At 41.1% G+C, this 26789-nt stretch overlaps 1 protein-coding gene across 6 annotated transcripts in view; it reads right to left on the reverse strand.

Moving 5' to 3' along the window:
- epsti1 (epithelial stromal interaction 1) overlaps window positions 1–26789 on the reverse strand; it is a 76800-nt gene that overhangs the window by 15656 nt on the left and 34355 nt on the right. For all 6 annotated transcript variants that reach the window (XM_008106812.3, XM_008106813.3, XM_062975619.1 and 3 more), the window contains 5 exons: window positions 25689–25762; window positions 22626–22709; window positions 20373–20446; window positions 8981–9074; window positions 69–152 (listed from right to left, as the gene is read on the reverse strand). In XM_008106812.3, the coding sequence (XP_008105019.1) occupies window positions 69–152; window positions 8981–9074; window positions 20373–20446; window positions 22626–22709; window positions 25689–25762 (410 nt within the window). The remainder of the gene's footprint in view (window positions 1–68; window positions 153–8980; window positions 9075–20372; window positions 20447–22625; window positions 22710–25688; window positions 25763–26789) is intronic.

The raw sequence follows: 26789 nt of genomic DNA on the forward strand, positions 1-26789 counted from the left end.
TCAAACATGGGACACGCTGTGCAGTAAGTTACAGAAATGGCCTGCCAATATTGCCTGTAATTTGTTACCTTTCTTCGCTGTTGTTCCTTCATCTCTTGCAGCTTTCTGTTTTCCTCTTGCCTTTGGAGCTCTCTGTATGTGTGGTTTCTGGCCTATTGGAACAAAAATGGCTTAACGTGTTAACCAATACTATTACAGAAGCCATCTCACCAAAACAGTACACTATTATTCCTGAGTACTGCAAGCCTCCCTGAAACAAGTTTGGAGAGTGAGTACCAAACTCTGTCGGTATGGAAAGAAAGACAATCCTTTTGCAATCTAATCAATAGCCCAGACAGGACAAATATGCTGGTGGGTTCTGAGAAACACACTGAAAATGAAACAGACAGATTTTCACATTCCTATCAAAGCACCCAATGTGGTTCTCCGTCAATGGTCTTCCGAAGTCTGAGCTTCAGTCTCGATCTCCTTCCCTGCAGCTGAAATTCAGTTTCTCTAGATGGAGGGAAACAAATTGTGCCTGCCTCTGTTTCTGTCCTATTGCAATAGAAGCATAGGATTTGCATAAAGCAAGAAGGAACAGGCACTGCATACTAGTTGTGTGTCACAGATCGCGATTCGTTGTTTGTGACCGCATTTCCAAAGATACAGTCAGAGAAGCCAAGGAATACTCTGGAAACAGCTGAAGAGACTTGACATTCAAGGATGGTTTTATTTAATAATTCAGCATCCCACAGCTGCTGACACAACTCCTTTTTTCTCAGGAGGTGTTCAGAAATCTATCAGCATTCATAGTTCCTGAAGGAGAATGGAAGGGTATCTTATATAGCCCCCAAATGGAATATGTCACTTTGAAGTATGAACATTTTGAATTCTGCAGCCTAGATTTGGAAGAGTTTCAAGATGCACAAGGCACAAGATATATGTATCAGTCCCTGAAGTGATTTACTTTCCACCCGTTGGTATGATGCCTTTTAAACACTAATATTCAGCAGCGTTGATGATTTCATTCTGAAATATAGGGACTTCAACTGACTATCAGAATATACTTCATAAAAGTATACATATCTAGGAACATCAAACTAAAATCTGAAAATGCCTGGCCCAGTTACTGTTAATTCCAGGGTTTAATCCACACTTGCAAAATAATTCTTCCTTATCTCAATCCTGATCTTGTTTGAACACATGATGGCTCTCTGTTTTTGAAGTGAAAGCATTTCTTTTAAACACCTGAGGGCTTTGATGTGATTTTTTAAAAAGTCAATATATTCTAGTAAAAGCTGGCCTTTTTAAAACACAGGTACCTGTTGTCCCAAATCATAATACATGGGGTGACTAAAAGGTTAACGTGGTCCAGAAAGCGTGGTATCACCATTTGGTTTTTACATTCATATAACTGATAAGTGCATATTACAATAACCAAAGTCTAGCAGATCTCCTGAAATGGAGGCATCCATTTCAGAACTAACACACAGTGTTACCTCACAACCTCTGAGGATGCCTGCCATAGATGTGGGAGAAACGTCAGGAGAGAATACTTCTAGAACATGGCCATACAGCCCCGAAAACATTCAACAACCCTAACACCCAGTGAATGTATGGATGGGAGATGGGCAAAGTTCATGGAAGGATGTGACATTCATGTCTGGCAAGCATCTAAAACTTTTCCACTCATGACTCCTTTCCACCCCAGAACTATTTATATGACCCTGGTTATATAGGTATATCGAATAGATAAAAAAATCAAACATATACTAGAAACAAATCAACATTTGCAAGGCTTGCTAAACAGTGTCACGACCCAGGCTACAGAGCACCAATAACCATACGCAGAGGCCAGATTCTATCTAATATCTTTATTAAGGAAATATATAAGATTAATAAAAATAAATGTAAAAGTTAGTTCAGAAGCAGACCTTTCAGGAAAGGTCAAAATTAGTCCAAAAAAGCAATGTCCAATATGAAATATTATGATCCAAAGTTGTAATCCAATAACCGAAACACTCACTTTGCCAGGCAAAGTGAGGGGAGATGACAAGGTCCTTTAGTCCATAAACTTGAGCAAGGCTAGGAAATAACTTGATACTTGAAGCAAGGCTTAAAACGTGGAACAAGGTAACAAGGAACAAGAACAAGGTCCGTGGAATAACTTGGTAAAATCCGTGATACAAGGCAAGGTATAGTCCTGGAAAACAAGCAAGGTCCGTAGGTAAACAAAGGCTGGAAACTGGAGCGAAGGCTGGAAAGCAGGGCAAGGCTTGAGCAGGAACGAGGCTTGAAACGGAGCGCGCTGTCCAGACACAACTCGCTCCGGAGGCTGACGAATTGACTCCGCGAAGTTACTACGCGGGTAAAACACCTATATAGAGTCTAACTTTCTCGCCGAAGCAGTTCTCTGGGAACCAGAAACAAAAGCTAAACTCTGGGACCAGATGTTTGACTCCCTAAAGATTCTCACGGAAAGCAGTCTTAATTGGCTACATTCTTAGCTGCAATTCTAGCACTCCTGCGCGAAGCTGCTTCCAAACCCCTCTGTTGTTTACAAAACTCACGGCGCAAGAACACGGGAGATGTGGGCTCTGGGTTTGTTTGACATACTTCTGGGACACAACTTTCTTGCAGGTGCAAGGTTCCCAGATCTGCCTGGGAAAGATCTGGCTGAGAAGATTCCAGTTCTGACTGGGAAGGTAAAAAACCCAAGTTTTCTTCTTCATCAGGGATTACAATGTCCTGAGCAGGACTACAAGGCCCATGGGTCATCACACTATCCCCCTCCTCAAGGCCCCTCCCAAACTGGGGCCCTCTCCCCGAGGCGCGAGGTCGCGGCTTGGCGGGATAGGTCTGATGAAAGCGACGGGTTAGATCAGGAGCATGGACTGTGGAGGCGTCTTCCCAAGAGCGTTCCTCAGGGCCAAAACCCACCCAGTCAATGAGATATTGTAGGCGGCGGCGGTGAAAGCGAGAATCCAAAATGTCCTCAACCTCGAACTCCTCCTCCCCATTCATCAAAACAGGAGGGGGGGCCGGTTGGTCTGTATCAGGACGCACACCATCCGCCGGAAGGAGCAGGGAGCGGTGAAACACTGGGTGAATGCGCATTGAACGCGGAAGTTGGAGTTTGAAAGTCACGGGGTTTAATTGCGCCACCACTGGATAGGGGCCAATGAAACGGGCATCTAACTTCCGGCAAGGGCGGTGGGAGGGCAGAAAGCGAGTGGACAGAAAAACCCGATCTCCTACCTTGATTTCGGGGCCCGGCTGGCGATGTTTGTCAGCGTGGCGTTTATAGTCCTCCTTGGCTTGGTCTAGTTGCTGGAGCAAAAGTTGTTGTACCGCTGTGAGTTCCTGCAGCCAATCCTCTGCTGCGGGAACTTCTGAAGTTTCAATGACAGGGGGAAAGAAACGTGGATGGAAGCCGTAGTTTGCAAAGAACGGCGTTTCTTTTGTAGAAGCTTGAACTCCATTGTTATAGGCAAACTCTGACAGTGGTAACAGAGAAGCCCAATTGTCCTGTTGGTAGTTTACATAACAGCGAAGATACTGCTCCAAAGTGGCATTGGTGCGCTCCGTTTGCCCATCTGTTTGGGGATGATGAGCTGAAGATAAGCGAGAGTCTATGCCCAATAGTTTTTGTAGTGCCTTCCAAAAACGAGAGGTGAATTGAGATCCACGGTCTGTGACTAAACTCTTGGGCAATCCATGTAGTCTGAAAACATGTTGAAGGAATAGATCTGCAGTCTCTTTGGCCGTGGGAAGACCTTCACAGGGAATGAAATGGGCTAACTTGGTGAAAAGGTCCACCACCACTAGGATCGTGGTGAATCCACAGGAAGGTGGTAGGTCAGTGATGAAATCCGCAGAAATTATTTCCCATGGCCGAGATGGGGTAGGAAGGGGATGCAGAAGCCCTGAGGGCTTCTCCCTTCTTATCTTGGAGCGCTGGCATACTGAGCAGGTGTTGACATATTTTTCCACATCTTTGCGGATCTTGGGCCACCAAAAATCCCTTAGGATCAGATGCATGGTTTTAAATAGTCCGAAATGCCCTGCTGGTTTGCAGTCATGACACAGACGAAGCGCTTTCTCCCTGCCCGGTCCGGGTGGGATATAAACATGATTTCTATAGCATAGCAGTCCATCTTTAAGCGAAAAGGGAAAATGCAGACCTTGACGAAGTTGGTCCTGCGCCCAGGCATCTGCTTGCTGACTAGCCCTGATTTCTTGAGCACAGATGGGTCCTGGAGTAGAGGAAGTTGAACCAATGGGAGTGGATTTGGTGTTCCCCACTGTGAGCGTGGCAAAGTTCTCGGGTTGTAGTAATTGGGATTCAAAGGTCTCCTTGCGTCCTGCAGCGTATTCCGGTTTACGTGACAGGGCGTCTGCTTGCTTGGTTTGGGCTGGGGTCACATAATGAATCTGGAAGTTAAAACGTTCAAAGAACAAAGCCCAACGTTGCTGCCTCTGATTTAGTTTGCGGGCAGTTCTTAGATGTTCTAGATTTCGATGATCAGTGTGGACTTCAATGGGAAATTTGGCCCCTTCTAGCCAATGTCTCCAAGTTTCAAAGGCTGCCTTTATGGCCAGTAGTTCCTTTTCCCAAATGGTGTAATTTCTCTCTGGTGTGGTTAGTTGACGGGAGGCACAGGGATGAAGGTGGTCTCCCACCGGTTGTAAGAGTACAGCCCCAATTGCCACATCAGAGGCGTCCGCTTGCACAACAAAAGGGGTTCCAGGATCTGGGTGCTGTAGAATTGGCTGGGACGTGAATAATTTCTTTAGTTGCTGGAACCCTTTCTCTGCTTGATCAGTCCAGCGGAAGGGCTGTTTTCCACGGATGCAGCTAGTGATTGGGTCAGACCAGCGGGCAAAATCTGGAATGAACTTGCGGTAATAGTTCGCGAACCCCAAGAAACGCTGCACCTCTTTCTTGTTAGTTGGCGCCCGCCATTCCAATACTGCTGAAACCTTGGCTGGATCCATGGAGAGCCCTAGAGGCGAGATACGGTAACCAAGGAAATCTACCTCTTGTAGATCAAAAGCGCATTTTTCCAACTTGGCATAAAGTCCATGATCCCGCAATCGTTGTAACACCATTTTGACGTGGTTCTCATGTTCTGATTGTGATCTAGAAAACACCAAAAAATCGTCCAGGTAGATTATCAAGAACCTATCTAGATAGTCCTGAAAAATGTCATTGACAAAATGCTGGAACGTTGCGGGAGCTCCGCATAATCCATAATTCATAACTCGGGACTCGAATAATCCGAATTTGGTCTGGAAGGCGGTCTTCCACTCGTCCCCTTCTCTGATGCGAACTAAGTTGTAAGCCCCCCGAAGATCCAGCTTGGTGTAAACCTTGGCTCCTCGAAGCCGATCCAGTAGATCCGAGATTAAGGGCAGGGGATAGCTGTTCCGCTTGGTGATATTGTTCAATGCTCTGTAGTCCACCACCAAGCGTAGTTCCCCTGACTTCTTCTTCACAAACATCACTGGGGAGGCGGCTGGGGATTGAGAGGGTCTAATGAATCCCTTACGAAGGTTTGTCTCTATGAATTCCCTGAGAGCTTCTTGCTCTGGTTCAGTCAGGGAGTATAGGTGCCCTCGCGGGATCGGGGCCCCCTCCACCAGGTCAATGGCACAGTCATAAGGTCTATGTGGGGGTAATTTCTCGGCTTCTTTTTCATTGAATACATCCCAATACTCGGAGTACTTCTTGGGCAGGGTGATGATGGGCTCGGTGTCTGTGGCATGGCAGACCTTGGCTACAAGGCAATGGTTTTGGCAGTACTGTGAAGCAAACTGCAGTTCTCTGTTGGACCAGGAGATGCTTGGGTCGTGGAGAGTCAGCCATGGAATTCCCAAAATCACAGGGAAATGGGGAACCTCGGTAACAAAGAAGGAAATCTCTTCCATATGTTCCCTTATCCACATCCTGGTGGGTTCCGACCACTGACTTACGGGGCCCGTCTTGAGGGGGCGGCCGTCTATGGCTTGCACCACACGGGCATTCTTGAAATCATGATATTGTAATCCCAGAGAGTCGGCATACTCTCTATCAATGAAATTGTTGGTGGCTCCGGAGTCTATCATGGCGTGGATCATGACGGGTCCCCTTTTTGCTGACCATAAGGTGACCACGAGAAGGAACAGGACCCCGGTTGGCGGCTCTTGAACGGGTTTTTTGACCGGGTTGGCGAGCCTCTCTACGCCCGGTCGTTGGCTTCCCCCGCCGGCTGTGTGCCAGCCGGCTCAGACGCCTTCGTCTCCGTGGAGGACGCCGCCGCAAGACGGGCGGCGGGCTTCCCTTTGGCTGGGCACTCTCTGGCGAAGTGGCCCCCGTTCCCGCAGTACCAACAGAGGTTTAAGCGTTGACGACGGGCCTTCTCGGCGGCATCTAATCTGGGACGCACGTTGCCCAACTGCATCGGCACCTCCTCGCTTCCTCTGGGGTATGGGGTTGGTGGTGGGGGTCTCCACACTGGACGTGGCTGAACGCTGGCGGGAGCGGGGGGTTTTGCCCCAGCTCTACCGCTCTGGCCTCGAACCCACTGTTTCCTGTTGGCAATCATGACTTCAGCCCGTAAACATTGATCAATGAGTGCTTCGAGGGTCTGGGGAGGATCCACCTTGGAGATTTCCTCCAGCATTTCGATGTTGAGACCCTCCCGGAATTGTCCTCTGAGGGCTACATCATTCCAGCCGGTGTTGTGGGCCAGCACTCGGAACTCGGCTATGTACTGAGACATAGGTCTGTCTCCTTGGAAGAGGCGACGGAGTTTGTGACCGGCTGCCTCCAAATTGTCCTCGATTCCCCAAGTCTCTTTAAGGTGGTCCAAGAAGCGTTGCGCGGATCTTAGGTGTGGAGAGGCTTGGTCGAACAGTGCCGTCGCCCAGTTGGCCGCTGGCCCGTCTAGAAGACTGTAAACCCATGCCACCTTGATGTCTTCTTGGGGAAATTCGGCAGCACGGGCCTCTAGATAAGCTTGGCATTGGCGACGGAAAACATGAACCTTAGAAGCTTCTCCAGTAAACTTGGTTGGCAACGCCATGGCCGGTAGACGGATTCCGCGTTCCTTCAAACCTTTTATTTCTCCATCCTGGGCATTGAGCTTATCACGGATTCGATCCACCTCATCCTTGTCGATGGTGTAGGTAATCGGCTGGCCGCTCGGCCCAGGTACGGTTCCGGTAGACATTCTGGCCGAGGTTAATTGGTGCTTAGGGAGGCGCGGAGTCAAACTGTCACGACCCAGGCTACAGAGCACCAATAACCATACGCAGAGGCCAGATTCTATCTAATATCTTTATTAAGGAAATATATAAGATTAATAAAAATAAATGTAAAAGTTAGTTCAGAAGCAGACCTTTCAGGAAAGGTCAAAATTAGTCCAAAAAAGCAATGTCCAATATGAAATATTATGATCCAAAGTTGTAATCCAATAACCGAAACACTCACTTTGCCAGGCAAAGTGAGGGGAGATGACAAGGTCCTTTAGTCCATAAACTTGAGCAAGGCTAGGAAATAACTTGATACTTGAAGCAAGGCTTAAAACGTGGAACAAGGTAACAAGGAACAAGAACAAGGTCCGTGGAATAACTTGGTAAAATCCGTGATACAAGGCAAGGTATAGTCCTGGAAAACAAGCAAGGTCCGTAGGTAAACAAAGGCTGGAAACTGGAGCGAAGGCTGGAAAGCAGGGCAAGGCTTGAGCAGGAACGAGGCTTGAAACGGAGCGCGCTGTCCAGACACAACTCGCTCCGGAGGCTGACGAATTGACTCCGCGAAGTTACTACGCGGGTAAAACACCTATATAGAGTCTAACTTTCTCGCCGAAGCAGTTCTCTGGGAACCAGAAACGAAAGCTAAACTCTGGGACCAGATGTTTGACTCCCTAAAGATTCTCACGGAAAGCAGTCTTAATTGGCTACATTCTTAGCTGCAATTCTAGCACTCCTGCGCGAAGCTGCTTCCAAACCCCTCTGTTGTTTACAAAACTCACGGCGCAAGAACACGGGAGATGTGGGCTCTGGGTTTGTTTGACATACTTCTGGGACACAACTTTCTTGCAGGTGCAAGGTTCCCAGATCTGCCTGGGAAAGATCTGGCTGAGAAGATTCCAGTTCTGACTGGGAAGGTAAAAAACCCAAGTTTTCTTCTTCATCAGGGATTACAATGTCCTGAGCAGGACTACAAGGCCCATGGGTCATCACAAACAGCCTCATTTTCCAACTGAAGCATTTTCTGCAATCCACTGTAAACACTGCATGTTGTTGCTAGTAGAGTCATTTAACAAAGCCACTAGGTAGTGTTGAGAAACATTTTAATATTGCCAAATATTTTGTGATCACAATATTGAGATAAGGGGATCGGGGACCTCAGTTTAAGAAGCTCTGGTTTAGACTTAATTAAGTTATTTCATTCTTCCAACAGACACACTCACCCACACAGTGGAGAGGTTTTAAGACTACAGAGAGTGACACACATTCAATGGGAATGCATGTGAGCTGCCAGAATGACAGTAAAATGAGAAAACCTACTGGTTTATATGAATATGCAAATATACATAAATCTGCATGTATATACGGCAGTGATTGTTGTTTTACCTAAAATACTCTGATGCAGCAAACATCTAAATATGCCCTTTAAAATGTCAACAAGGTCAAATGAGGCAGGTAGCGTGCACTAGAAAGCTGTACAGACCTATTCACTATCTAAATAGGCACATATAGTCCATAAATAATTTCTTTTAAAGGAACTAATGGTTCCATACTCATGTCTGTCTGTTGCTATCCAAGTGGTGTTCACACTTTGAGCCTCCACTTATTTTAGACTTACATACCCTAGCCAGCATGCTCAAGGATATTCTGGGCACTGAAGTTGAAACTAACATGAAAGCTATGGCTGGGAAAGGTTGTCTAGTCCATAGAAAACACACAAAAGACACCTGTCAACATACACACAAACTACAGGCAAACATACCCAGGAAGCAGATTCCAGACTACGGTAGTCTGTTTGATAGGATCTTCGATCAGACGGACTTGAATCCATTCTATTTAGAAATTCAGCATTTCTTCTGTAGAAACAATGTGATCACAGTTAAATAATAATAATAATAATAATAATAATAATAATAATAATAATAATAATGCCAACTGCAAAAGGCCATCTGCACGCATCATCCTAAAATACATCACACAGTCCTAGACACTTGGGAAGTGTTCGACTTGTGATTTTGTGATATGAAATCCAGCATGTCTATCTTGTTTGCTGTGTCATACAATAAAATAATAATAATAATTCCACAACACACCAGACATCACAGTTGTGGAAAAGAAAAAGGTTTGGATTATTGATGTCGCCATACCAGGTGACAGTTGAATTAATGAAAAACAACAGGAAAAACTCAGCTGCTATCAGGACCTCAAGATTGAATTTCAAAGACTCTGGCAGAAACCAGTGCAGGTGGTCCCGGTGTTGATGGGCACACTGGGTGCCGTGCCAAAAGATCTCAGCCAGCATTTGGAAACAATAGACATTGACAAAATTACGATCTGCCAACTGCAAAAGGCCACCCTACTGGGATCTGCGCGCATCATCCGAAAATACATCACACAGTCCTAAATGCTTGGGAAGTGTTCGACTTGTGATTTTGTGATACGAAATCCAGCATATCTATCTTGTTTGCTGTGTCATACTATGTCGTTATGTCAATAATAATAATAATAATAATAATAATAATAATAATAATAAACTGTATTTATAGTCCACCCTATCTCCCCAAAGGGACTCAGGGCGGTTTCCAACATATGGCAACCATTCAATGCCTAAAGAAAAACCATACAAGCAGTATACATCAAGACAAGGCACATTAGACAATATAAACAACCTACAGTAAATGTAACTTAAAAAAACAAAATGATGACAAATAAAATAATGACTAAAAATGAAATAAATAAAATTAAAATTAAAAAATCATAAAATATAAAAACCCTGATTAAACACATTAAAAATAAATATATAAAAAACAGAGTATATCAAAACACAGATATTCTAAGGGGGAAATTCTGTTTTGATATTTCTCGAGATTCTATTCTAGACACATGACATGACTCAATACTAGCAAATATAATGAAAAATTAGAAGTATGGGGAGGTGGCTTTTCACAGAAAGAGTGCTACCAGTAGCAGTTGCCATTCCCCAACCTGGTTCCTTGCAGAAATGTTAGCATACTGTTCCAGTTATTCCCAACCTGCCAAGCTTGTTAACACTGTGAACATGGTAGTATCAGCTACTCTGGGAATTAGTATTGTTGTGAAGCCAGTTTCACCCCATCAGGCTCTTCCTATCTATTGTTCTAAGATGAGACAGACACTGATCCCATAACTCTTGTCACTGTCCTCCCAACTGAAATTGAAAGTAGAAGCATCTGTAAGAGATCCTGCGTTCCATAATGAAAAGGTAGTCTGCCATTATAGCAGCCCGCCTATCACTTCCATAGAATGACATTACTTAGAAATACCGCCTGCCCTCTCCTTCCTCCACACCCTAATTTTAGCCAGGCTATCCTGCTTGGTAAACAATGCAAGTATCAGGTAATTTAAACTTATTTTCTGTGATAGCAATGGCTGGAATGAGATCAATAGGAAATTTCACAGCATCATCTTATTTCAGTTCTCATTAACTTTTCCAATTAGCCATTTTTTTGGCCAATACCTTGATGTTATTTCACGTCTCTTTCTTGGCTGCTGGCACAGCTTCTCTGCTTGCCCACCTTCCTTCTACACTAACCTATTAGGGTGATGCTGGAGGCAATTTCAGGCATCAAGATTTCATTTATTATTTTGAAACAGTTGACATGAATCCCACAGACCAAGGAAATTACAGCTCTGAGTACAGTGTGGAGGTCTTGCCTTGCAAGCCGTCGTAGGCTCCCCATCTGTATGGCCAATCTGTTCCTATATTTTCAGCCAGCTTGAGTGGGCAGATTAATGGGCACAATTAGAAGGTGTCCTCGCAGGCATTCAAACTGCCTTCATTACGGCACTCGAGAGGGGGGTCTATAGAAGCCTAGTTTTCTGCCAGTTAGCAAAGTACTTGATGCTAGCAAAAAAAAAAAGCAGCAAAAAGGAAACTAGACACAGCAATGTCTAATACAGATGTAAATCTTTGCCTATCTTCATTTTTATGTGTGTCAACAAGAAACCACAAAACACTTCTCATCACTTACAAGATGATTTTCTCTTGGCAATATTTCTTTGCATTTTTGTATAGCTGAGCTATGCTAGATACAATTTTGCTGGACTGGCTTTTAAACATCCAGAACACTGTATGGGCTGTTTGTACATTATTAGGCTTGCTGTTTCTGTCTGTTTTGCTTCACAAATAGAAAAAAGACAAATTTTTGAAGACACATTTTGCAAAAACGCAGAAAATTTGCCCATCCCTCATGTAAGGTTTTTCTTGCTACTGATGACAGGCTAGGGCATGGTGCCATTTCTCCAATTTTGATTCATGAGGCATTTAATTATGAAGGAGGATATTGGAATAAACAAACCTGAACAGCTCCTGTTTGATTCAGATCCCCTGCCTGAAAATGAGACCCTTGTGTTGTTTTAGCAAAATCCTGCTAAAAAGGGAATTGTTAGCAGAACAATCTATTCCAAGACATATTGAAATGCGTGATTATCCCTTGATATAAAATAAGGAACAGCTTGGCCATATCTGGGCTCTCCCATACCTAAAAAAAAATCCTAAATAAATCCAATGGGGTGTACATTTCCATTTGGAACAGATTTGGGTTATAGGCATGCCTCAGTTAACAAAGGCCCCTAACAAAGCAGCTCATTTCCCCAAAATATTTTTATATTTATTTATTTATTATTTACAGTATTTATATTCCGCCCTTCTCACCCCGAAGGGGACTCAGGGCGGATCACATTACACATATAAGGCAAACATACAATGCCTTAACATAGAAGAAAGACAGAAGACAAATGCAGGCTCCAAGCTGGCCTCGAACTCATGACCTCTTGGTCAGAGTGATTTGTTGCAGCTGGCAATACCCATCAGGCCTTTTTTCCTCCTAGTTTTCTGTGTAGTTGGACTTTTATTTAGCAGTAGTGGCATGGGGAGAAGGATGAAGGAAAGATGGAGAAACATACATTTTTGTTCTTGGATTGCAGCATTATGTCTGCAGTAAACAATTCAATAAAACTTGGGCTGGGAAAGAGTGAGAGTCTAACTGTAACTTCTGCTACAGGGGTTTTGTGTGATTGTCTGCCACAGGCAAGGTAAACAGCAGCTTCCTTCAGAATGCCTTGCAGAGGATTTGTGAACTGCAAGTGACAGGGAAAAGGAGAAAGACAAGCCTGATTCATCAGTTATTGTGCACATTTTTTAAAGTATAAATCTATAAGTATGGCCACCAAAATGGAAATCATAAGAAAAGTAGAGGCTGGAGAAAGGGTCATTGTTGGATGCATTTTTAACAAAACTTTCAACATGTCTCTAGAACAGGCATGGACAAACTTTTGGCCTTCCAGGTGTTTTGGATTTCAACTCACCCAATTCCTAGCAGCCAGTAGGCTGCTAGGAATTGTGTGAGTTGAAGTCCAAAACACCTGGAGGGCCGAAGTTTGCCCATGCCTGCTCTGGAAGATACAAAATGTTTTTATTTAACCAAGGCTTCACTGACCTGGTGGTTACTTCATCTCACGTGTGAATTTCATTAGTTTTGAATGAAATGTTTGCTGTAACATGTTCTTCTTATGATAGCAACACATCCCTATTTTTTCTGTGGGTGCATCTATACCAGGCATGGGCAAACTTTGGCCCTCCAGGTGTTTTGGACTCCAACTCCCACAATTCCTAACAGCCTACTAGCTGTGTTGTCGAAGGCTTTCATGGCCGGAATCACTAGGTTGCTGTGAGTTTTCTGGGCAGTATGGCCATGTTCCAGAAGCATTCTCTCCTGATGTTTCACCCACATCTATGGCAGGCATCCTCAGAGGCTGTGAGGTCTGTTGGAAACTAGGCTTTGAAGCTACAAGGCTATTTAATGCTAATCAAGCTGGCTAATTGAAACATTCACACTTGCCTCAAAAAGACAAGAGTTCTTTCTCCCACCCTGGACTTTCCACAGATATATAAACCCTACTTGCCTAGTTTCCAACAGACCTCACAACCTCTGAGGATGCCTGCCATAGATGTGGGTGAAACGTCAGGAGAGAATGCTTCTGGAACATGGCCATACAGCCTGGAAAACTCACAGGAATCTAGCCTATTGGTTGTTAGGAATTGTGGGAGTTGAAGTCCGAGTCACCTGGAGGGTCGAAGTTTGCCCATGCCTTATCTACACTGTAGAATTAATTCAGTTTTCTACTGCTTTAACTGTCATAGCTCACCACTATGGAATCCTGGGCGTTGGAGTTTGGGGGGACATCAGCACTTTTTGGCAGAGAAGGTGAAATGCATTGTAAAAATACAGTGGTTCTGATTCCATAGCACTGAGTCTTGGTGGTTAAAGCAGTGTCAAACTGAATTTGTTCTACACTGCAAATGTACCATATGTCATTTCTGTCTCTGGTACCATTTATTCTTCTGAAGACGTAATAGCCAGGAATGCATCTGCTTTGTTAATGAAGGTAAAACCCTTCTAGTACAGAAAAGCTTAAACTCAGATCGACAAATGACTTCAGAAAAGATATAAATTTATTCTGATGAGTAAATCTGGTGAATAAAGCTCTGTCTTTTCTGAAGTCTGATGTAAAGCAATGACAACTCTTAGAGAGCATAGGTATTCTAAAAAAAAGAGAATCTTTTCAATTTTAAAAAAGAATAAAAACAACCTAACAATTGTGAATTCATTATGACAATGAAAAGAGAGAGGTTACTTTCACATGTCCTGTTGTTGAAAATAAAAGAAAATATGGTCACCTTGAAAGGAGATGTTGGTTATCAAAGATATAACCTTAACTTGTTAATGACCTGCTCTAAGCCTCCTTCCAAAAGAGCAAAAAAGAGGCTCAAGTACTTTTATAGAAAGCTTTCATTATATATAAATCAATTCAGCCGAACTATTTATAGACTTTTTTGTACATTCAAAAATGTCATATTCTATTTACAACCCTTCTATGCTTTCCCACTATTTCCCCCATATTACTTTCTTTCACAGAAATGTTGTTATGATTTAAAAACTAGCCACCTTATGTGTGAAAATTAAACAGCAGGTGTTCTACCCTGAGAACTTCTAACAAGTTGCTCCAAAACAGACTGCAAGATTGACTATGTTTGGGCTGTGTCTGATGCGGAAAATGTATTGTTAGGCTCTGGGACTCATTGCTACTATTCTTGTGGGGTTTTGAAATATTCAAACAATGATTTTGTAGTTCTGGAGTATTGTGTAACTACTTACTTACTGGACAATACTAGAAGAGTCCAGACCATCTGACAGCCCATTGGGAACATAGCACGGATAAAATCATCCAAATGTACTCCAATTGGGATGCTATCAGTACAGATGTGGTGATGTAGCTTTGGTCCCTGCTTGATCACTGATAATGGACACTCTTCAATCTGTACAGCCAGAGATGTGGGAAAGATTTTTGGAAAGGTATATCAGACTACAGATAAGGACATTTTTGGTCACCTTGGTGGATGACCTCTGTGGAGAAATACACAAGAATGAATCTCTCTTGGTTTTGCTAGCTCTTTTGGCAGTTTTAGGGGCCCCTGGTGGCACAGTGTGTTAAAGTGCTGAGCTGCTGAACTTGCGGACCGAAAGGTGCCAGGTTCAAATCCCGGGAGCGGAATGAGTGCCCGCTGTTAGCCCCAGCTCCTGCCAACCTAGCAGTTCGAAAACATGCAAAATGTGAGTAGATCAATAGGTACTGCTCTGGTGGGAAGGTAACGGCGCTCCATGCAGTCATGCCAGCCACATGACCTGGAGGTGTCTATGGACAACACTGGCTCTTCGGCTTAGAAATGGAGATGAGCACCAACCCCCAGAGTCGATCACAACTGGACTTAACGTCAGGGGAAATCTTTACCTTTACCTTTGGCAGTTTTCAGTACTATCCACCATGGTCGTCCTCTGAACTGCTTTATTGGAATGGGGTAGAAGCAGTCATAGGATGCTGCTGGAAAGCATCGTGGCATCGGGCCTGTGGGGTCTCTTGGGGTTCAGTTTTGTCCCTCGTGCTACTGGGTGAATTTTTCCAAGATTTGGGAGTTGGATGCTTTCATTAAGGTTACTCTTTTCTATCTCGATCCAATGAAACTGCTTCAGTTTTGAATGGATGCCTGTCATTAGTAATGACTGGATGAGGATGAAAACACTTACATTTAATCTTGACACATGGGTCAGGTCAAGCAATGAAGATTTACCTGTATGGAGTCTGCCTGAAAATACAAGTACAAAGCTTGGGTGTACTCCTAGACTCAATCCTGAATCTGGAAACTCAGATTTCAGTGGTGGCTAGGGGTGCACTCTTAAGGTAGGTGCACTGGTTGCACTAACTCCTTAAATGACACTGATACAGATTTGGTTATCATACATTTGGATGACTAAAACATGATCTACATGAGAAGCTATTTGGTTTAAAGCAGTGGTTCTCAACTTGTGGGTCCCCAGATGTTTGGCCTTCAACTCCCAGAAATCCTAACAGCTGGTAATCTGGCAGGGATTTCTGGGAGTTGTAGGCCAAAACACATGAGGACCCACAAGTTGAGAGCCACTGGTCTAAAGAGATGTCATGAGGGCTGACTACAGGAGGCACACAACTCCCGGACTGCAACAGCTTCACTGGCTGTTGGTCTGTTTCTGGGCACAATTCAAAGTGATGACTATGACTCATAAAAGTTGTCAAGAAAGGTCCAAGGTTACATTCAAAAGAACAAAAAGCATAGGACATCACAGCTGTAACCATTGCATGTCCGGCTGGTATGTTTACAAAATGACCGACTTCACAGACTGCATTAACCAAAGAGGTATATTTTGACACACTTGATCACTTGCAACAGCAGTTTTGTCCTCTATTCCATACACTCCACACCTCTAAAGATTCATGTGGGAAAGTCAGTAAGACCTCTCAAAAATGTATACCTTTCAAATACAAGGGGAAAAAATGGTGTCTGTCAGTAAGTCATTTTCAGGAATGCCATCATTCAATCATGGGAAGATTCTGATATAGAAAGAAGTTGATTTTTAAATTAAAATCTCTAACTCCTGGAGAACTGTAAATTTTCTTGGAGGCCTCTGATTGTACTTGCCTCTTTCAGACCAGGTGAACTGATACTTCCGTGAATGCTCCCCGATTCCCTTCCATGACCATCTCCTAACATAAAACTAATTACCGTATATACTCAAGTATAAGATAATCCGAATATAAGCCGAGGCACCTAATTTTACCACAAAAAAACTGGGAAAACATTGACTCCAGTATAAGCCGAGGGTGGTAAATTTCAGGAATAAAAATAGATACCAATAACATTACATTAATTGAGGCATCAGTAGGTTAAATGTTTTTGAATATTTACATAAAGCTCAAGTTTAAGATAACACTGTCCAACTCTGATCAAATCATTATTCTCATCTTCTTCAATGTAAATGTGCTTATGTATCCTTTTAATAATAATAGAGTAAAATGATACATGTAACAATAATAATAATAAATACAGGAAAATAATACACGTAATAATAGAGTAAAATAATAAATGCAATAATAATAAATAAGATCAGAGTGAAATAATAAATGTATTAATAATAATAATAAAATAGAATAAAATAAATGTAATAGTAGCAACAATAATAGAGAAAAATAATAAATGTAATAATACCAATAATAATAGAGAGAAATAATAAATGTACCATATATTCTCGAGTATAAGCTGACCCAAATATAAGCCAACCAGGACCCTCACCCGAGTATAAGCTGAGGGCGGCTTTTTCAGTCTTAAAAAAGGGCTGAAAAACTAGGCTTATACTTGAGTATATACAGTATATTTATTTGTGTCTGAAATGCATTTGGTTTTATCTGTAAGAAAGCAACAATCAAATGAGCACTTTCCCATGAATTTAATTGGGCACTTTTGGTATTTCTTTTATGGACAATTAAGTTCAAGTCCAGGTTAGGTGAAAGACTGACTTCTCTCTCTTATGATCTTTCTTATTTCTTATTTTTCTGGAAAGGCTCTTGGTCACATCATCCCCATAAAGACTCGTGGCAACAACATGGGGAGGGCCTTATTGGTAGTTGCTCCCAAGCTCTGGAACTCCCTTAAAAGAAGGTGTAAACTGGTGCCCTTCTTGCTATCTTTACACAAACTTTGAGGGTTTGGGTTTTTTTTAGCAAACCATTAAAGGCTGAAAAGGAATGGTTCTTTTGTAGTTTTCTGTATTGTCTATTTGCAGTTGTCTTTTAAATTGTTATATCTAACTGGTTTTAATATAATTCATGGCCTAATTACATTTTAGGCTGCTTTGAAACCCAGCCATAGGAGAAAAGTGGGATAATAATAATAATAATAATTTTAAAGCTTTTGCATAGGGTGGGATTTTGGTTATATAGACATACTGTATATACTTGAGTATAAGCCTAGTTTTTCAGCCCTTTTTTAGGACTGAAAAAAAAAGCCCTCCTCGGCTTATACTCGGGTGAGGGTCCTGGTGGGCTTATATTCAGGTTGGCTTATACTAAAGTATATATGGTATATTTATTATTCTTCTCTATTATTATTGGTATTGTTACATTTATTATTTTACTCTATTAATTATTATTATTACATTTATTATTTTACTCTATTATTGTTACTTTACATTTACTCTATTTTTATTATTAATAATACATTTATTATTTTACTGCATTTATTATTATTACATTTATTATTTCACTCTATTATTATTAAAAGGATACATAAGCACATTTACATTGTAGAAGATGAAAATAATGATTTAATCAAAGTTGAACAGTCATATCTTAAATTACAGTTTGATGTAAAGATTCAAAAACATTTAAACTACTGATGCCTCAGTGTAATTTTATTGGTATTTCGGCTTATACGGGAGTCAATGTTTTCCCAGTTTTTTGTGGTAAAATTAGGTGCCTCGGCTTATATTCGGGTCAGCTTATACTCGGGTATATACGGTATATTGGCTAAAGAAAGCTTATGACAAAGAAACTCCTTTTTATGAAATATTTTTATGAGAGTCCTTCTTGGTTGGGATTTTTTTTCCCCTTTGCAGCAACAGAATTGGCATCATGGTGACATACGGCTGGAAAAAGACAAACTTTCAGCATTAGGTGGCAATTATGTGTGCACAGGGGGAAAAAAGCTTGATTTACTAAAAATGAGATTCTATTCTAGGTGATTCTGCTGCAGTTGTGCATATGCAACAGATAAAGTAAATAGCTGCATACAAAAATCACTTATTGAGCATGTGTGCCAAGCAAAACGGAAAGAAACAGAAAGTAGGTTAACCTGCCTTACCGGCGACCTTGGCATGTTAAAAAAGCATAGATTTATCAGTTTGGTCAACATGTTTTTGCTTAGTTCTGCAAGGCACATGATGCTATTGCTTCACCGCCAGTAAGGTTTACTAATTGGTGTCTTGCCAGTTTCCCCTTGTCAAAACCTTCTTGCAGGTTTTTTAAATATTCCACACTGTACTCTGCAAAAACTTGAAAGCAGTCCTCAAATGTATGATTTCTGCAGTAAGTGCCTATTAGTGTTGGGTAAATACATAAATTTACACAGTTACACATATCTGGAACAGCCTGGCAGCTTATTTTTAATATCTATCTATCTATATATTAATGACGGATTTGTTTTGTGAAAGTTTCAAATTGTTAGACATTCATCTTAGTATCAATTTCTTATTGTTGGGAATAGATGCATAGGATTATGCTCCTTTCTGCCTAAGTTTGGGGCATTTTGGTGCTCCATTCTGCCACAGGCAGCAACTGTTTTGTGTTGGCTCTAACAGAAAGGCATCTTGAAAGAGAAGTACTTAATCTTAAGCATTATTTTTAAAATTACAATATTTCATCAATACCAAACAGTTTCCCATTTACTACTTTGACGGCAGATATGTGATTAAAATAAGTGACTCGTGTTTAGTTTATGACTGAATGGCATTTCTTATTTTGGTTTTTATGGAATTTTAAATAAAAACCATTCTATTGTCATCAAGTTTTATATAGTGGAAAGAAGGTGTGATCCTTGTGAGGGATGGATTATATTTTCTGTTCGGAGAATGCATTATTTGGGGTAATTTTATGTTCAGACTATCTCTCTGGGAACTTTGCTAATATTTCAATAAAGATATAAAATTTTGTATGTAAAAAGAAGGAAATTCGCAAGTAGAACACAATGTTTGTGGATTATTTGTCAGTTCAGCCTCATACCTTGAAGAATAAGAAGGTGAGTTTAGTTATCTACTTTTTGAAAAATTCTGAAAATGTAGGAGTAAGATGCATGCCAAATTCTGTTTAGGCCAAGGAATGACCAAAATAGTAATGGGGTTGTTGTATGTCTTTCGGGCTGTGTGGCCATGTTCCAGAAGTATTCTCTCCTGACGTTTCGCCCACATCTATGGCAGGCATCCTCAGAGGTTGTGAGGTATGGATAAACTAAGTAAGGAAAGGAAATAATATATATCTGTGTAGAGTCCAGGGTGTGGCAAGAGTCCTTTGTCACTGGGAAGCCAGCATTAATGTTTCAGTTAATCACCCTAATTAGCATTGGAAAGGTTTTTGTCTCTTGCCTGGGGGCATCCTTTGTTCAGTCATTAGCTATTCTCTGCCCTCAAAGTGTTGGTTCCCATCTAGTTTATCCATACCTCACAACCTTTGAGGTGGGCAAAACGTCAGGAAAGAATACTTCTGGAACATGGCCACACAGCCCGAAAGACATACAACAATCCTGTGATCCCGGCTATGAAAGCCTTCGACAACACAAAATACTAATATTCCAACCATGTCTACCACATAAGACAAATGAAGTACTTTGTCCATCCCAAAGACATCAAGGCCCTTATGTCCACTTCCAAAGTGATGCAGAAACACATGGATTTTCAATGTGCCCTTTTAGTTTACAACTAGGTCTTTATAGCAGAATATAAAAAAGCGAGCAAACACTAAACTGAAAGAAAAAGAAGTCAAGAGGTCACAAATCTCTTCATGCTAAATGAAACTCAATCAGACGATAGGAAAAGGGAGCAGCTGCTGCATGACAGGATAGTAGCATGAGGCTGTACGGTCATATCCAGGAATTGAAGGATAATATTTACTTATTATGAAGAACTGGAGATAAGAGCCTGCACCCAAGAAGCTGAAGCACCATTTTTCTCTATTAAAGCTCAAACCCAACTTACAAGAAATGATCCTCATCAAACATGTGCCGTCTTTGCCATTCTTGTTGCCTTTGTTTTTCTTCAAGTTTATAGGCCTAGAATATTAGAACATCAGAACAGTGCAATTATTGATCCGATACTAGGAACAGAGACCACCTGTTAGAAGTGAAGCACACACATCCTTGGGATAAAGATAGTAATTGCTTAAGATTGCTACTACAGAAGCATATGCGTCACACAAGGCATATTATAGAAGCATATACGTCATGCAGTGAGCGCAACCTACTTGACTTTCTTATTGATACATTCTATATTTATCTTCCACTTCATTTAAAGGGTTCAGTGTGGTGCACATGGCTTATTCTTCCTTTCATTTTATCCTCAACACAATCTTATGATTAAAGTCATTTTGATGAGCTCCACAAACTCCATAGTGAAAGCTGCTTTTCCCAAGACCTACTCTAATAATACTATATTATGCCATGCTGGCTCTAATTTGAAAATTATATCTGATTGCAACAAGGTTAGATATAGAAATATGATATATACACAATCCAGCCAGTAGAAATAACATGACAGACTGGCCCAATTAAGACAAAAGCATTACATTATAGTTTAGCATAACATGCATTACTTTAGGCTTATATCTAAATCCAGAACAAGACCTGTAGTTATATTTGCTTTACGAAACAAGCTAGATCACAAACCATGGCTTAGGATAACTACAGTCTGAATATACAGTAGAGTCTCACTTATCCAACATAAACGGGCCGGCAGAAGGTTGGATAAGTGAATATGTTGGATAATAAGGAGGGATTAAGGAAAGCCTATTAAACATCAAATTAGGTTATGATTTTGCAAATTAAGCACCAAAACATCATGTTATACAACAAATTTGACAGAAAAAGTAGTTCAATACGCAGTAATGCTATGTAGTAATTACTGTATTTACGAATTTAGCACCAAAATATCATGATGTATTGAAAACATTGACTACAAAAATGTGTTGGATAATCCAGAACGTTGGATAAGCAAGTGTTGGATAAGTGAGACTCTAATGTACATGCTAAGAGCATACAGTCTGCTGAAGTTCAAATGTGACAAATACAAATGATTACTTTAAAAAAGTATCAAAAGCTTTCTATGTCTTCCTTACACCATGCAAGTGGAGATGGAGAAAGAGGCTTGTTTATACTTATGTATATAATGCTGAGTTATCTGAGTCTAAATAATTATTCTATTTATAAAAATTATCAAATGCAGAGCTTGAAAACTTCACTGAAAAATGTTGCTATTTTCTTTTTCAAGAAGCAAATTGTTTGCCATTGGCTACTATTCTTCGGGAGCCCCCAGTGGCACAGTGGATTAAACTGCTGAGCTGCTGGCCAAAAGGTTGGCAGTTCGAATCCGGTGAGTAGGGTGAGCTTCCGCTGTTAGTCCCAGCTTTTGCCAACCTAGCAGTTCGAAAACATGCAAATGTGAGTAGATCAATAGTTACTGCTTCAGCAGGAAGGTAACAGCTCTCCATGCAGTCATGCCGGTCACATGACCTTGGAGGTGTCTATGGACAACACTGGCTCTTCGGCTTAGAAACTGAGATGAGCACCAACCCCCAGAGTCGGACATGACTAAACTTAATGTCAGGGGAAAACCTTTACCTACTATTCATCTGGTCTGTCTGTTTGACTAGCAGTCTGGAAGACAAGGATTCACATCCCTCCTACTTGGCCATGGAGACCTGCTGCATGGCCTTTGGCCAGTCAAACTTTCTAAGGCTCAGAGGAAGGCCATGGCATTGATAATCCCTCTCTGAATCATTCTTGTCAAGAAAGCCCCATGACGAGAGCTCTACACATCCAAATTGACTTGGAAGCACATAACACCGATTCATCATTGCAAGGAGCATTACCCATTAGCAACATGTCATTTGGAGTCACTTTTAAAATAGAAAAAAAAATCCCCCAGACACCCAAAATAATGTCATTGCAACTAACAATTTGAAGTAATAGGTGATGGTTGTTATATTTCTTTATATCCCACTTCTTTCCCAGTTTGGGACTCAAGGCAACAGATAAGCGTTATTTGTTACAGCAGTGAACCCGAACACCTACCTCATTCCTGCTAAAAGATTTTCAAAGTAATGTATGTTGTCCCTCACCACTCACACACAAAGGAGATAACCACTGACAATATGTCTTTCAATGTGTTACTTCCAGGCTCTATAGGCGCCTGCAGGGAGAGAAAACAATCCTGGCCTGATTACGTCTGTCTTACCTTTTCTCTTTGAATTGCTTTCATTTTCAAAATGTCAGCTTCTTCTGCCTCCCTCCTGATTCGTTCATCTTCCTCTCTCTTCAGCTATTGTGAGAGAGAAAGCTAGGCTTACTACAGAGACTACATTTATTATAGACTAAACATGTCAAGGAAGAAAAGGACAAACTGGGCTTCCAATACCCCAGAGCCTTTGCTCAGATTCCATGAATATCAGACTATGGAGAGTATGCCTTTGTGCACAGGGATCATTTAGGAGAAAGTTGAAGTGCAACTATATTTTGCGGGACACAATAGATTTAGACTAAATTTTTCTCACTGGCAACAAGGGGACCATTGGGCAGTCAAGAAAGAAACTTGATGAGCCCCAAAACACATTCCAGGTCACTGTTTCAGTGGCCACCATGAACAGGAGCCACACTTGGTCTCCTCTGATCCCATTCCACAGGTAGTTTTAAACGACAACTTAAAATATATTCTTGCTGGATCGCAAATATGTTTATGCATATAGGATAGACCTATAGGATACAGAAATATACAGAATGGGGGACGTCAAGCTCAACAGCAGTACAGGTGAAAAAGATCATGGAGTCCTCGTGGATAACAAGTTAAACATGAACCAACAATGTGATGCCACAGCTAAAAAAAGCCAATGGGATTTTGGCCTGCATAAATAGGAGTATAGTGTCCAGATCCAGGGAAGTCATGCTACATCTCTATTCTGCTTTGGTCAGACCACACCTGGAGTACTGTGTCAAATCCTGGGCACTGCAATTAAAGGGAGATGTTGACAAGCTGGAAAGTGTCCAGAGGAGGGCAACTAAAATTATAAAAGTTTCCTGTAATCATATATTTAAACTGTCAGATGACCACTAATGGCTGCTCGCACTATAGAATCCACAATCAGCACGTAGACACTGCGAACATGTGAGTAAACAATTGTGACTATTATGCCTGGGAGTAAACATTATGTAAATATAGCATTTGTTGATATGTCTATTTTCACCTGGTCTATATAAATCATATGTGATATCTTATAAAGAGCACTATATTAGACCATTTTCCTTTTATCTCTTTAAGAAAACTTGAAGCTGAGCCAACAATACAGATATTCAAAACATTGCCGCTTACCAGATGAAGGGTTAACTGAAACTGGAGTAAACCTGGGAACCAGTAGTAAACGGCTTATGTAAACAGCTTACTTCGGCTCACAGCCAGCTACTCTAAAATAACATCTATTTGACCATTTATTGTCAACAAACTGAAGCTACAGCCTACTGACTGCATTTACATCTAGAGGAGTCCTACAGAACTGCTCCAAGACTACAGAGACTTTGATGTGCTTTGACTCCAAGCCAAGTTTGAGCCAAGTGATTTGCACACTGATATATTGAGTTTTACAGCATATTACATGCATTTGTAGAGACTGGATGTACACATACTGTGTCGCTAACAAACTTTAGTTGGAGTCTTGTTGATATTGTTGATATATGTCTAATATATGTTTTATATTGAAAACTGCTCTGTGTAGCATTTAAATCTGGATGATTGCAGTCTATAAATCTTATTATTTGTATTATTGCTAACATTATTATGTATATGATGCTCTAATACACATATTGTGTTGTATGGTTTGAACCTTTATCGTGGTGCACATTTTTCAGATATTAAAATGATAAAGGGTCTGGAGAACAAGTCCTATGAGGAGCGTCTGAAAGAGCAGGGCATGTTTAGTCTGCAAAAGAGAAGGTTCAGAGGAAACATTATCACTATGTATAAAGATGTGAGGGGAAGTCATGGGGAGGAGGGAGCAATCTTCTTTTCTGCTGCCCTGGAGACTAGAACGCAGAACAATAACTTCAAACTACAGGAAAGGAGATTCTACCTGAACATCAGGAAGAACTTCCTGACTGTGAGAGCTGTTCAGCAGTGGAATTCTCTGCCCCAGAATGTGGTGGAGGCTCCTTCTTTGGAGGCTTTTAAACAGAGACTGGATGGCCATCTGTCAGGCATGCTTTGAATGCAATTTTCCTGCTCCTTGGCAGGGGTTTGGACTAGATGTCCCACGAGGTCACTTCCAACTCTATGCTTCTATGACCATGCTAGAGCCGCAATTGGTTAAACCCTTGTGCTGGCTGAACTGCTGACCTGAAGGTTAAGTTGCTGACCTGAAGGCTGCCGGTTCGAATCTGCAAGATGAGATGAGCTCTGTCTGTCAGCTCTAGTTTGCAGGGACATGAGAAAAGCTTCCCAGCAGGATGGTAACATATCTGGGTGTCCCCTGGGCAACGTCTCTGTAGATGGCCAATTCCCTCACACCAGAAGCAACTTGCAGTATGTTCTCAAGGGCTTCTGACACAATTTTAAAAAATGACCGTGCCAGCTTCTAGACAAAGGATGGGCCCAGATATTGTGCAAATAAACAAAAAGTGTCCAAGGGCCCTGATAATTATGCTCAAAATTGCCATTTTCTTCAGTAGAAGCCAAGCAAGGAAACTACTGCAAGTAAACCAAAGTAAACATGTAGAAATTGTACATGCTGGCATTCACAAATCTATAACATGCAGAGCAATAATTTAAATCATGAAATCTGAGTCATCTGTTGAATAATGAATTCCCTACAAAATGATGATAAAAAACTAAGCACATTTCAACTGGCTTTGTTGTTTTTGCTACTGCATTTTCAAGCACACATGTCAAAAGAGGAAACTGGACGACCAGAGTCTTAGGATCCTTCTGCAGCTTTCGCATTATCCCAAGTTACAGTGTTTATTTCAACTTTGCAGGAATTTAAGATCAACCAGACATATAGAGAGAGCCATTTTTAATTTTAAAAAAATGCCTTTCCTTATATAAAACTGATGAGATCAGAAGTATCTTTCAGTTTGCATTGTTGATTATTTGGAAGTGCTGGCCAAAAATATGACTGCTGGCTGTTCACTGAAATGATCTATATTCAATGTGCTTTGTTTTTAACAAAGAATGGGAGAGGTCAAGTCAGACAATAGAGCTCCTCTCCTTATTCCATGCAATGGCCAAGAAAATGACAAATATATTCCACCTGACCTTTTGACGGTATTTGGACTGCATATGATCAAGTTGCTGCTTTCGCCTCACTTCAGCCTCTGATGTTTTCCCACCTGGAAACAACACATATTAAACAAGTCAGGAGAACACTACAAAAATAGTATCCAAAAGGCAGGATGACAATATATTGCATAGTTAACTGGTCTACTGACATGCCTCACCTCAAATACTGGGATTTTTCTTCATATCACATTAAAATAACTGGGTGTATGTGTGCGCACCTGCTCAACATATCAGTGTCTTTGCCAATTAATGCCAAGTTTTGCATGTCAGATATCTAGTTTTGCATTCAAGGAATGTTGGACAAGTACAGTAGAGTCTCACTTATCCAACATAAACGGGCCGGCAGAATGTTGGATAAGTGAATATGTTGGATAATAAGGAGGGATTAAGGAAAAGCCTATTAAGCATCAAATTAAATTATGATTTTACAAATTAAGCACCCAAACATCATGTTATACAACAAATTTGACAGAAAAAGTAGTTCAATACGCAGTAATGCTATGTAGTAATTACTGTATTTACAAATTTAGCACCAAAATATCACAATGTTTTGAAAACATTGACTACAAAAATGCGTTGGATAATCCAAAATGTTGGATAAGTGAGACTCTACTATACATTGAAAACAAGAGAGACTTAATTTTCATTTTTAAAACAAAAGCACAAATACATTTTAAATACAAGAGATATGCATTCTCTCAACCTAATAGCTGGTCCAGGGCAAAACTTTACCCCTCTTTCCTAATGGTATTCTAACCATTTTCTGAACAGAATAGAGATTTATTTCCATCCACCACACTTTCCTATTTGAATCACTAAGACTTGCCCAAAGTACTTCTGTGATAGGAGTAAGGGCAACAGGTACAGTAGAGTCTCGCTTATCCAACGTAAAAGGGCCGGCAGAATGTTGGATAAGCGAATATGTTGGATAATACGGAGAGATTAAGGAAAGGCCTATTAAACATCAAATTAGGTTATGATTTTACAAATTAAGCACCAAAACATTATGTTATACAACAAATTTGACAGAAAAAGTACTTCAATACACAGTAATGCTATGTAGTAATTACTGTACAG

The sequence above is a fragment of the Anolis carolinensis genome, chromosome 3 (genome assembly GCF_035594765.1).
Source record: "Anolis carolinensis isolate JA03-04 chromosome 3, rAnoCar3.1.pri, whole genome shotgun sequence".
Lineage (NCBI taxonomy): Eukaryota > Metazoa > Chordata > Lepidosauria > Squamata > Dactyloidae > Anolis > Anolis carolinensis.